This window comes from Phyllobates terribilis, unplaced genomic scaffold, assembly GCF_046119375.1.
Source record: "Phyllobates terribilis strain yellow unplaced genomic scaffold, ASM4611937v1 Scaffold_11__3_contigs__length_659146591, whole genome shotgun sequence".
Taxonomy (NCBI): Eukaryota; Metazoa; Chordata; class Amphibia; order Anura; family Dendrobatidae; genus Phyllobates; species Phyllobates terribilis.
The window spans coordinates 150,986,248-150,999,386 of record NW_027362771.1 but is presented as its reverse complement, the minus strand read 5'-3'; the positions used below and the strand labels follow the sequence as shown (position 1 = coordinate 150,999,386).

Sequence of the window (13,139 nt, the reverse complement as noted above, 5' to 3'; positions counted from 1 at the left end):
TAATTTATATCTGTATTTTGCAATATGGAATCAATGGTGTCCTAAAAATAAATAATAATAATACATCCCACAATGCATTGCATATTTTTCCTATATATCTACACACGATAATAAAAATGCAAAACAGTGTAAAAGCTGTAACCCAGGCTTTTCCATTGCACAAAACACAGAAAACCAAATTGAATTAATGAGTAGCGGGAAACACAAGGATTTAGAAAAAAAAGCATGTGGGAGGAGGGAAGGTTGTAACTGCACAATAGAGGTGCTATAAACAAACAGCAGGCAATTGTGCTTGGCCAGTTAATGACTGGTAAAAACAGTCATAGGCATGATAAAAGTCCATCAGCTTTCCTACTGTTCTGTGTTGAGGCTGTGTTCAGCAAGACACCTTGTCTTTGTAAGGGTGTGTGCACACGTCTTTTAGATTCCAAAGTACCTGCCAAGTATTTGAAGCAGAAGACACTTCAGGAAAATGCCGGCAGTGTTTCCTTCCTGAAAAAAGCGTCTTCTTTGGCGCCTTTTTGTTTGCCACCTTTGATTATTTTGTTTAAATATATATTGTAGCAAAGCCAGGTAGGCTAGGGTTAAATCCTAGCACCACAGGTCCTGATTAGGTGCACCTGGATAGCCATGACTAGAACCAGGCCATGTGTTAACTGGTCAGTCAGCTAGGGGAAGCTGTGCAATGTGGGATGTGTTGGAGCTGGAGAGAGGTCAGATTCTCTCTCAAAAAAGACTGCACAGACTGTCGTGTGCACCAAACTGCAAATATCACTGGTTGCTACGAACGATAGCTGTTTCATGTGACTGAATGGAGACTAGCTCAGCCATGTCTGAGCAGCCAAGGTCTATTTTGTTTAGTTAGTATCTTGGCAAGGCTAGGGACTTTAGGTTTATGGTTTTGTCTTGGTACTGTACAACCAGTAGAAATGAACACTATTTCGTGTATAATAGAAAAACCCTGTGGCTTTGTGTTCCAAGTGGCTACCTGAGAGAGTGAACCCCCACAATGTATACACGCACAGACACACATACATACGATATATATATATATCTGTCTCTATATCGATCTCTATATCGATCTCTCTCTCTCTCTTATATATATATTATACACACACACACATACACACTGTATATTATTACACACATATACAGACACCTTAAGAATCTACAGATCACTTTTTAGCTTTCGTATCTCAAGAAGAATGAACATATGCACAGCAAAGTCATTTTGACATTGCAGTGCATATGTTCATTCTTTTTAGCTTTTTTAAGCAGTTTTTAAGGCGAAGTCCACATGAAAAAGAGTAGGGAGCATCCTCAGACTTGTAAGGACAACACCTCAATACCTGTATTCCCTCCTGCTTGTCTGTTACTGAAGACAAATACCATAAGTCTTGACCACAGGCAGTGGATAGCAAGTTGCCCAAAAGAGAAACATGTCTAGTAATCATAACTTTAGAGCACTGTTTCGCTTAAAAATGTTTTATATATATGGTATAACAGTTTTGTATACATTGGCAATCTAATAAGCAAAGTTTGCTGAAACGATGCTGTCTATTTAAAGCCTCATACCCATATATCCATTAATGTTCTGTTTTGTACAAAGCCGTAATACAGCACTTTCAAAAGTCCACAGGTCCTTACCTTGCCTCTGTGAGACCACAGAAGCCATAAGGAAATGCATGCTACCTCTATACATGCTTTGTTAACTTTCCATACAAAACAGAACAGTAATACGGCAAAGAACAACTTGTGAGTTTTACAAGTATGACTAAGAGCTTGATTGATAGAGTAATTGAACAATGTTTATCTGGTCTCTTTCTTTAATGCTAAAGTTCTGACAAAGTCATAAATCAAGTAACAGCGCACATTCAACAGCTAATAATGTGCTTTATAGCCAGATAAAATCACCACCCGCTAACTCCGAGCTTTTGGCCAGAGGCTGCTGTCTGGACTGGGTATTAAAGACTCAGTTTTGCAAAATACATTCTGGCAGCCTTTCTACTGTCTCTGGAGACAATAGAAAACATTGAAATATAAATGTTATCACCCATTTTGCACAGTTCTTCTAATAAAAAATACCTCAATAGTTCTTTCAGTTTGTTGTTTTACAGCAGGGATGTCAAACTCAAACACACAGAGGGCCAAAATTAAAAACTTGGGACAAAGGCGCGGGCCAAACAGAATACAGTATAATGGGTCCCACACAGTCCTCCATACAGAATAATGGGCCCCACACAGGGGTGGAGGTTCTGGCTTTGTGGGCTAAATATAACCGCCCTGTGGGCCTGAGTTTGACATGTATGTTTTACAGTCATTGCAGTAGGGTAGCTACCGGGGGCAGAGGGTGCGGTCGCTCCGGGCCTCTTGCTTGGAAAGGCCCACCCGGAATTACTGCCACTCCTAACTGTATCGGCAAAAGCAGAATGCTGATATAATAAGGTTCTGCGGTAGAGCACAAAGTCATGATCTCCCTGAACTACTGCTCTCAGTTTTGTAGACTGCAAGTCACTTTAAGGCTATGTTGCCCACATAGCGAATTTCAAGCAGATATGCTGCGGAATTTCCGCAGCATATACGCTTGTTAAACGCTATGTAATCCGCCCCCCATGGTCCCCAAGGGGATTCCGCAGGTTCAATGCCCATGCTGCAGATTTTTCCTCAGCATTTCTGCTGCGGGGAAAAATCCGCAGCATGTTCATTAATTTTGCGTTTCGGCAAGCGGAATTGCCTTTGCAATGCAATAAAAAACGCAAGGTAATTCCGCATGTGGAAATCGCGCGATAAACGCGTACGGAATTCCGCATGCGTTTATCCGGCAGAGGACATGCAGAAATGAAGCAGAAAATTTCTGCTTCATTTCCGCAGCATGGGCACATAGCCTAAGCCTGCGGTCTACAGAACAGCAGAGTGATGCTCTGGCCGAGGTGCCGATGCATGCAAAGAATGTCAGAATTCCGGTGCAGTGACGTATAACATCAGCACCTTGTGGTGTGACTCTTGGGCATCATAAAGTATGGGGAACCCTCATACAGTGTGGGGGATACTGTGTTGGACCTCATACAGTGTGGGGGCCCCCTCACACATTATAGGGACTACTGTATGGGGCCCTCATGCAGTGTGGGGCTATTATACAGCCTATGAGCTAATGTGGGGGCCATTATACAGTGTGGGAGCTAATGTGGGGGCACTTATGCAATTTGGGGGCTACTGTGTAGGCCATCATACAATGTAAGGACTACTGTGGGGTGCCATTATACAGTGTGGGAGCTAATGTGAGGGCCATTATACATTTTGGGGGCCATCATACAGTGTGGAGATTACTGTGGGGACCCTCCTACTCCTACAGTGTGGGGACTACTGTGGGGGCCATCATACAATGTTGGAGTTATTATGGGAGGCTGTGATAAAGTGACAAGCCAGGCCAAATCAGATTTCATACTTTGCACTGACGAGGGACAACACCCCAAAACACTGTCTGCAAATTGAGATTCTGGCTTGGCCGTTAACCCAAGTCATATGGCAAGGCTCGTTAAAGGGTTGATATTGACTTTTAGGATTGTTACTTCCAATAGGTGACACTAAAGTTCAAGTCCTCTTGCTCTCTGAAGAGGCAATTTGCATTATGAGACATGTAATGGGTGACAATCTGCTCTCCTGATTTACATAACTCACCTTGATAATGCCCCCATTCATTTATAAAAAGCTCTGGAGGCAGATTTTCATGTAGATCTTTGTCCTGCCTATAGATCTTAAGAGCTCATTTACATATTAAGAAAAATATGTATTTCTCTAGGATAAGACATTGGATCGCAGATTTCAAGGTATCATTTTATTCAACTTTCTATGACCTGCATACCCATGTATATGGCTTAGGAGGGTTGATCCTACTGATAGATTCCATTTAAAATGGACAACCAAAAATAATAATTAAAAAAAAAGCAGTTTATAATTTAACATCCCTTTTTAACTAATACTTTGTAATCTTTTTGTATTAATATTTTGAGTGGTAGCAGGAACAAGCCTGCTTACCCTGTGAGTCTGTACTGCTGCTTCCTACTATAACTGTATTCTGCAGATGCGTGGTAAAAATTATAAGTCTATATTAAAAATATATTACTATGTGTGCCCTGTTTTGTATCCTAAGCTAAATGGGAACACATTCATCCCAACCTAAAGTTTTATTCAACATAGAACACATTCTATGCATTTTATTGGAGTCTTGAATAGTAAATAATCAAAATCAATGAAGACTGCCACTTCTAGACGTTATTTATCAATGTCTTAAAAGCAAGAAAATCAGTGCCAAATTGGAAAAAGAAAAAAGAAAACAGATCAAAGCTCTAGTAATTTATTACTGAAAGACATACAGTATTAGCTCTGCCAAATACTCCTGTTACACGCAATAAAGGCGAGGACCTCTGTGACTGAGCAGGAAAAAATAAAGTAAGGGTGCCTTCAATACATAGCGTTACTCTAAAGTCTATTGTGCATTAATAAACGCAATAGATACAATGTTGTTTGGGCTATTTTTATTTCACATTTTTTGGCTTTTTTCCCCCTACAAAACACAAAAAGCCCTGGGTATGGCATTTTACCCATAGGCTTCCCTATGGGATTTGAAAAATGACACAAAAAATTGCATGTTTTAACAAAATGACAATAAAACATAAAACCATTTAAACAAAAAAACAAAAAGTGTGAAAGAAACCTTAAAGAAGCAGTCCCACTAACATTTTTTATTTAAATGTGTGTGTATATGCATGTAACGTAGTGTGAGTGTATTATTATTCTCACCTTCTGCCGCTCTCTCCCGTGTTCAGCGCCGTACTTCTGAATGATGTCACCACTCTGCAGACTCCTCCGGGTCACGTAGAGCACAGAGAGACCCGGAAGCGACTTGTAAATGTAAGCCTATGGAGTGTCAGAACGAGGCTATAGAGCCTTTTACTGTAACAGCGATTTCAGGCTCAGGCATAGAGTGCAGAATAAACCAGCAGTTCTCATTTGTGGTGAGTCACTGAGAAGAGCAGAAGACTGGCGCTGTACACCAGAGAGAGCAGCGGTAGCTGAGTATATTAACACACTCACACTACATTACATGCATGTACACACACATTTAAACAATAAAAATGTGAAAGTGCTTTTTTAAGGTCCAACTGTGACATCCACCTTTTCCATCAGTGTGCTGGATCAGATTTTCATCAGTGTTTGCTCTGAGTGTCAGTCTTTACTATCAGATTTGTCATAGGCTAAAAGCAAACAAATAAAAAAACATGGAAGATTCTTAAGCTTGTTTCTCCTAGCAGTTAGTGAGAAAAGTACCAAGCTGTGATATAACCAGAATGCCATTAGTTTGCTGAGTTTTTCATGGACCCACAGACAACACGGAAATGTGAGAGTCCCAATAGATTACAATGGGTATGTGTTCAATCTGTGAAAAACACAGACAGAAGACGTACATGAAACAAACATCTGAATGAGGAATGAAGTATATAAAACATGTATTAGTTTGATGACAATTTAATTAAAAAAAAAAATCATAAGGGTTTACATTTTTTTTCTACCCATGTTTAGTTTACTCTGTGCTAAACAGCCATACATAGCAGCATCCATTAAATGAGAGTTCTTTGGAACGGCTTACTCAGGAGAAATTGCACAACAAACTGCATGGTGCAATTTCTCCTGTTACCCTTGTGAAAATTCAAAATTGGGGGCTGAAAAACATTTTTGTGGGAAAAATGTGAAAATTTTATTTTTACGGCTCAATGTTATAAACTTCTGTGAAACACCTGGGGGTGCAAGGTGCTCACCACACATCTAGATAAGTTCCCTAAGGGGTCTAGTTTCCAAAATGGTGTCACTTGTGGGGGGTTTCCACTGTTTAGGCACATCAGGGGCTCCCCAAATGCAACATGGCGTCTGCTAATTATTCAAACAAATTTTACATTCAAAAAGTCTAATGGCGCTCCTTCCCTTCCGAGCCCTGCCGTGCGCTCAAACAGTGGTTTTCCCCCACATATGGGGTATCTGCGTGCTCAGGGGAAATTGCACAACACATTTTGGGGTCCATTTATTCCTGTTACCTGTACAAAAATAAAAAAATTGCGTCTAAAGCAACATTTTTGTGAAAAAAGTTAAATGTTCATTTTTTTCTTCCACATTCCAAAAATTCCTGTGAAGCACCTGAAGGGTTAATAAAGTTCTTGAATGTGGTTTTGAGCACCTTGAGGGGTGCAGTTTTTAGAATGGTGTCACTTTTTGGTATTTTCTGTCATAAAGGCCCCTCAAAGTCACTTCAAATGTGAAATGGTTTTGTAAATTTTGTTGGAAAAATGAAGAAATCGCTGGTCAACTTTTAACCCTTATAGCTCCCTAATAAAAAAAAAAAAATTGGTTCCAAAATTGTGCTGATGTAAAGTAGACATGTGGGAAATGTTATTTATTAACTATTTTGTGTGACATATCTCTCTGATTTAAGGGCATAAAAATTTAAATTTTGAAAATTTCAACATTTTCGCCAAATTTCCGTTTTTTGCACAAATAAACGCAAGTGATATAGAAGAAATTTTACCACAATCATGAAGTATAATATGTCATGAAAAAACAACCTCAGAACCAGTGGGATCCACTGAAGTGTTCCAGAGTAACTACCTCATAAAGTGACAGTGATCAGAATTGTAAAAATTGGCCTGGTCTTTAACGTGCAAACCTCTTTGGGTTGTAAAGGGGTTAATAATAGGATTTCAATTAAGTTGCTATTGTTACCAATTAACTTTGCACTAGGTAATTCAGTCCAAGTGTTACTTCCAGCTTAGGAAAGTTACAATATATGCATTATATGAAAGGTCTGAGCTATTTAAAACTTGTGCAATCTTTCCAACACGTCTGTATTCTGTCTCTGTTTACCTTGGCTCCAACACCTGACTATTCATGCTAGTAACATTTTCTTCCACCTTTCTACAGGTGTGCCAGACACCTGCACACTGCACACCATGTGAGGAAGACTACAAGAACAAGCCAACATTTTATACATGGTCTAACCCTTGCCAATGTTACTTGCTCTGTTTTTTAAGAGAAGGACACAACAGTGTTTTATTGCCACAGCTCGATGACTTATGTTCTTTTTCACCATCACAGAGAATGCACACAGTCAATCAATAATCTTCAGATGGCAAGCAGTTTTCTTTGTCCACGTGCTTGCTGTAAGTCGTATCTCTGAAGAAAGCAACAGCTAAGGCAAGATGGCCATCTCATAATCATGTACAGAAAAAAATACAGAAAAAAATCTACAATCAAAAGGAGTGGTTTCAAAAGAAAATGGGGCACAAATGTTTCCATTAGGCCGGGTCACTTCAGCATAGATTCTCTCACGCGAGAGAATCGGATCGATTATGTAAATGACACTCGGATCAAACTCTGATCAGAATTTGAGCAGAGTCTCATCTTAGTGTGATCTGATTTTCTCGGATGCGAGAATTGTTGCACAGCTGAGAAGAAGATGGAGAACAAGGTTTACCCATTTTCTTCATTGTGCGAGTCCGCGGAAATCAGACTGCACTCGGGTGTCAGAGTGCAGTCCGATGTTTTCCACACACTCAGACTTGAATGGGTGAATGCGATCCAATTTGCGTAGCAACTCGCAGCATGCTGCAATATTTGTCTCATGCTGAATCAGCACGAAAAATCTGATCAGCACTGCCCCATAGAATAAGATTGGTCCGAGTGCTATCAGATAAAACATTGTCCAATTTAAACGCTCGTTTGAGCAAGCCCTTATACTTATTCTCAGTTAATGTTTTACAGCAAATTTGCTGTGGCAATATATGCCCAAAATTTGGTGGATATCGGTGCGGTTTCAGCTACACAGTTGCATATAAAGTTTGGGCACCCCTGGTCAAAATTACAGTTATTGTGAACGGTTAAGAAAGTTGAAGATGAAATTATCTCTAAAATTGTAAAAATTACAAAAAGGAAAATGGGCTGATGCAAAAGTTTGGGAACCCTTGGAGATTTGTGTGCTCAAATAACTTTGACCAAAGTTTCAGACCTTAATTAGTCTGTTAGGGTTATGGCTTGTTCACCATCATTGTTAGGAAAGGCCTGGTGATGCAAATTTCCCAGCTTTATAAAAACCCAGCCTCCTCTAACCTTGTGCCAAGAAACAGAAGCCATGGGTTCTTCTAAGCAGCTGCCTAGCACTCTGAAAATGATGGAGGCCCACAGAGCAGGAGAAGGCTATAAGAAAGTAGCAAAGCATTTTCAAGTTGCCCTTTCCTCAGTTCAAAATGTAATTAAGAAATGACAGTTAACAGAAACAGTGGAGGTCAAGATAAGGTCTGGAAGAGCAAGCAAAATGTCTGACAGAACTGCTCGTAGTACTGCTAGAGAGGCAAATCAGAACCCCTGCTTGATTGCAAAAAGACCTTCAGAAATCTGGAGTTGTGGTACATTGTTCTACTGTTCAGATACACCTTCACAAGTATGGCCTTCATAGAAGAGTCAGAAGAAAACCTCTCCTGTGTCCTCACCATAAAATTCAGCCTCAGAAGTATGCAAATGAACATCTAAACAAGCCTGATGCATTTTGGGAACAAGTCCTGTGGACTGATGTGGTGAAAATAGAACTCTCTGGCCACACTGATCAAAGGCATGTGTGGAGAAAAAAAAGGCACAGAATTTCAGAAAAAGAACATCTCGGCAATCATTAAGCATGGGGGTGGATCAATCATGCTTTGGGGCACGGGGAACATTTCACAGGTAGCGGGAAGAATGGATTCAATGAAATTTCAACTAATTCTTCAAACATAACATCTGTAAAAAAAGCAGAAGTTGAAAAGAGGATGGCTTCTACAAATGGTTAGTGATCCTAAACACACGTCAAAATCCACAATAGACAACCTCAAAAGGCACAAGCTGAAGGTTTTACCATGGTCTTTATACAGCCCCCTGATCTGAACATGACCTCAAAATAGCAGTACATGCAAGATGACCCAGGAATCTCATAGACCGGGAAGAATAGATGAATACATAAGACAAGAATTGAAAAACTCTTGGCTGGCTACAAAAAGCATTTACAAGCTGTGATACTTTCAAAAGGGGGTGCTGCTAGACACTAACCATGAAGGGTGCCCAAACTTTTGCATCGGCACATTTTCCTTTTTGTAATTTTTAAAATGTAAAAAATGAATATATGAGATTATATATATATATATATATATATATATATATATATATATATATATATATATATATATATATATATATATATATATATATATATAAGATATATATATCATAGAATCATAGAATGGTAGAGTTGGAAGGGACCTCCTGGGTCATCTGGTCCAACCCCCTGCTCAAAGCAGGATTCACTAGATCATCTCAGACAGATGTCTGTCCAGCCTCTGTTTGAAGACGTCCATTGAAGGGGAACTCACCACCTCTCGTGGCAGCCTGTTCCACTCATTAATCACCCTAACTGTCAAAAAGTTTTTTCTAATATCTAATCTGTGTCTCCTCCCATTTAGTTTCATCCCATTGCTTCTAGTCTTTCCTTGTGCAAATGAGAATAAAGATGATCCTTCTACAATGTGACAGCCCTTGACATATTTGTAGACAGCTATTAAGTCTCCTCTCAGTCTTCTTTTTTGCAAGCTAAACATTCCCAAATCCTGCAACCGTTCCCCACGGTGTATATATATGCATGCCTAAAATACGAAGGAAATGTGTCTTCATTAGACCTTTTAGAGATCATTTCATCTTCAACTTGCTCAACTGTTCACAATAACAGTAATTTTGACCAGCGGTGCCCAAACTTTTACATGCCACTGTATCAACAGTGAATTTCCACATCAATTTACAATGCATTCTTTTTGCAGTGTGTATAAGATTTTTCAAAATCTCATGCACACTTCTGGTGCTGTAAAATGGACCGTTTTCTCACTCCAGAAAAAAATCTTAGCGTTACAAACACCATATGCAAAGTAGAGACCAAAATACATCCATGTAGCCTTATGACCAAATTACTATATATTAGACTAATAATGAATAAGACACATGCAATTAGACATAGCTTTCACATTTTTTCTTTTACAAATGAGAACAGAATTGAAGTATATTGACAATGGAAACTGTATAGGTATGAGCTGGACAGCACAGAGGATTTGATGAGCTGTTAAACCTATTGATAACAGTAGGAATCATGCATATGATAACATACTACTTGCTGTACCTTTGCAGGCATCTGGTGCTGAGAATGGGATCTTTAAATCTCGGAAGAATCCTGGCTTACACTTCTCGCAATGGATCCCTTCTGTGTTGTGCCGACAGTTATTACATGCCCCTCCACTTCGGTTGCCTGATGCCAGCCATACATCCATTTCAAAATGACAGCTGTCAGCATGATCGTTACATTTACACTCTATCAACGACAAAGAAGAGGACAGTTAATAAAGGAACGGGTACCCAGCAGCTATACACACTTTGGTAGGAGTTAATGTGCTAGTATTAGGTGAGGAATCTTTCTGAATATTTTGATACATCAGGAAAAACCTAGACACAGATATGGTTAAAATATATCTGTATCCTTGAGGTTATTTCCTGATGAAGGAGTTTGTTCAACTCTGAAACGCGTAGATTAATAAAACTGCTCATTGTTCAACACCATCATCACCATTGGATATCTTCTTGAGCAGCGCAGCACATTTATCCATATAAGCTTATAAATAGGACTTGCATTGGATTGTACAAAGGATCAACAGATGGGAGTCTAAACCCATGCACATTAGATGGCTGTCAGCCACACTATGATTCGGCCGAGCATTCGGCCATCTCTCCCATAGAGAGGAGCGCTCATTTCACCGAGCATTCCTGTGTTCTCCATGATGAACTTATCACCAGTTGAACAATGCGAATGGTGGTCCGAAATCAGACACGCTCAATTGACATCTTCCCCGACAATCAGTCAGCCAAGCCACACCATCCATATTAGACTGTCGACTCAACACATTGATATCGATGTGTTCAGCCAACACTACTCTAATGTGTATGAGAGTCTTTAGCTATTGAGGTTTGCTTGTTATTTAGAGCTGCTATTGAATGTAGAATAGAAATATATTGAAGTTAAAAAGTTCGAAAAAATAAATCCCCAATCAAGTAAAACAACAACTGTATTTTAAAGAATCAATGACTTCTTAATCTGGGCTTAATGCTTATAGTATTTGTGGGGACATACTAAAAGAAATGAAGAAAGGCAACGGCCAAAAAAAATCCTTTTACTCTATAGAATTAACAGACAGTTTATACTATTATTATTTATTATGCTTGGTTATACAGCCATGAAAAATAAACTAAATATTCTATGGTTTAACAAATCAGGACATTAAAAAAAAACATCTGATCTTTGGAAAGTCTTAGGAATCGGAGTTTGCTTTCCTCCCCTTCTTTCAAGAGGCATAGCTTTTTTATTTTTCTGTCTGCACGTCTTTTTTTTTGTGGGATGAGTTGTACTTGAAAACAGAAAAAAAAGTGCAATTCCACAATTGCTTTCTTATTTACCATGTTCACTATATGGTTCTCCAGATCAGTAAGAGTATGCAGTTACTAAACATGTATAGTTGTTACTTTTTTTTTATTTAAGTGGTGGGAAAAAAAAAGGAAATTAAAAAAAAAAAAAAAGTGCTTTTGTCGCCATTTTCCGAGACCCATAACGTTGTCATTTTTCGGGATATAGGGATTTGCACCCCGAGCTGACCCTTTCATCAGTTTTCACATTTCCTTCCCTTCTTCCCAGAGCCATAACTTTTTTATTTTTCCATCCGCATAGCTATATGAAGAATTGCTTTTTAAAATTAATGACATTCACTTTATCATGTGATGCGCTGGAAAGCGGGAAAAAAATTCCAAGTGCGCTGAAATTGCAAAAAAAGTGCAATTTCACAATTTTTTTTTTACCATGTTCACTATATGGTAAAACTAACCGTAGTGAAAAAAATGTCTGAAATTTGTAAAAAAAACAAAACAAAACAAAAAAAAAAAACACACACCTGGGGCGCATTGAACTGACATTTTTATTGATACTATTTTGGGGTAGATACGATATTTTGATCGCCTTTTAGTACATTTTATTGCAATGTTGAGGCAGCCAAAAAAGTAATTCTGGAGTTTTTATTTTTTTTCTCTTTATGCCATTTACCAATCGGGTTAATTTACTTTATATTTTGATAGATTGGACTTTTACAAAAGCAGCGATACTAAGTAGGTCATCCAAATATTCAAATTGCACATAATAAATGTGGCTAGGAACAAAATGAGTAATATAGTTCCCCCCACAAGAAATGTATAGCAAGATGAGAGGAGGCGGAGTACTCCTAAAGCATACAAACAAGAGAAGACGTGCAGTAACCATGGACCACCAAATAGAATAAAAAACGATATTTTATTAACAACATTATAAAAAATGTTACATATAGTAAACAATAAGTCTCAAAGTAAAGGAGAAAAACAGATGTGGGTAAACTAAATATGTGCATTTTTTTTTTTTTAATGGGGCAAAACGGGGGTGATTTGAACTTTTTTTAAGAAATTTTTACTGAATTTAATAGTTCTTTTAAGGGACTTGAAGCTACGATCGTCTTATCGCTTATTCTATACATAGCAGTGCATCACGATCTCCTATGAATGTCAGCTACAGGCTGGCTTTCACAGGAGAAATCGTCATGATAAGCACAACGATCTTCAACACACCTCAGGCTGTTATTGCAACCCATCAGCGCCCCACGATCACATGACAGGCGCGCTGTTGGGTGCGTGGAATGTTGCGCCACCCATAGGGGCATGTTAAATGCCACTGTCAGATATTAACAGCAGCATTTAACAGATTAACAGCCACGAGTGTTAAGGCACATGATACCTGATTGAATCAGAAATCACCTGCCGGGAAAGATGCAGGCTTGGCGTGCGAGTCCACATCAAAGTCAGGGACATGACTTGCGGCGTAAATGTACGTTACATGTCGTAAAGAGGTTAAATTCACAAAAGACCATACAGATGTTACCATTTTTAAACAGCAGTTTCCATTATTCACAATTTCACAGAGACAAAAATACTAACTAGTGTTCTGAATAAAAGGTTAC

General features: G+C 38.8%; 1 protein-coding gene across 2 annotated transcripts in view; it reads right to left on the bottom strand.

Moving 5' to 3' along the window:
• The window catches only part of NTN4 (netrin 4), a 164,917-nt gene that overhangs the window by 45,705 nt on the left and 106,073 nt on the right, over nucleotides 1-13,139 (bottom strand). For both annotated transcript variants that reach the window (XM_073651676.1, XM_073651675.1), the window contains one exon: nucleotides 10,238-10,426. In XM_073651676.1, the coding sequence (XP_073507777.1) occupies nucleotides 10,238-10,426 (189 nt within the window). The remainder of the gene's footprint in view (nucleotides 1-10,237; nucleotides 10,427-13,139) is intronic.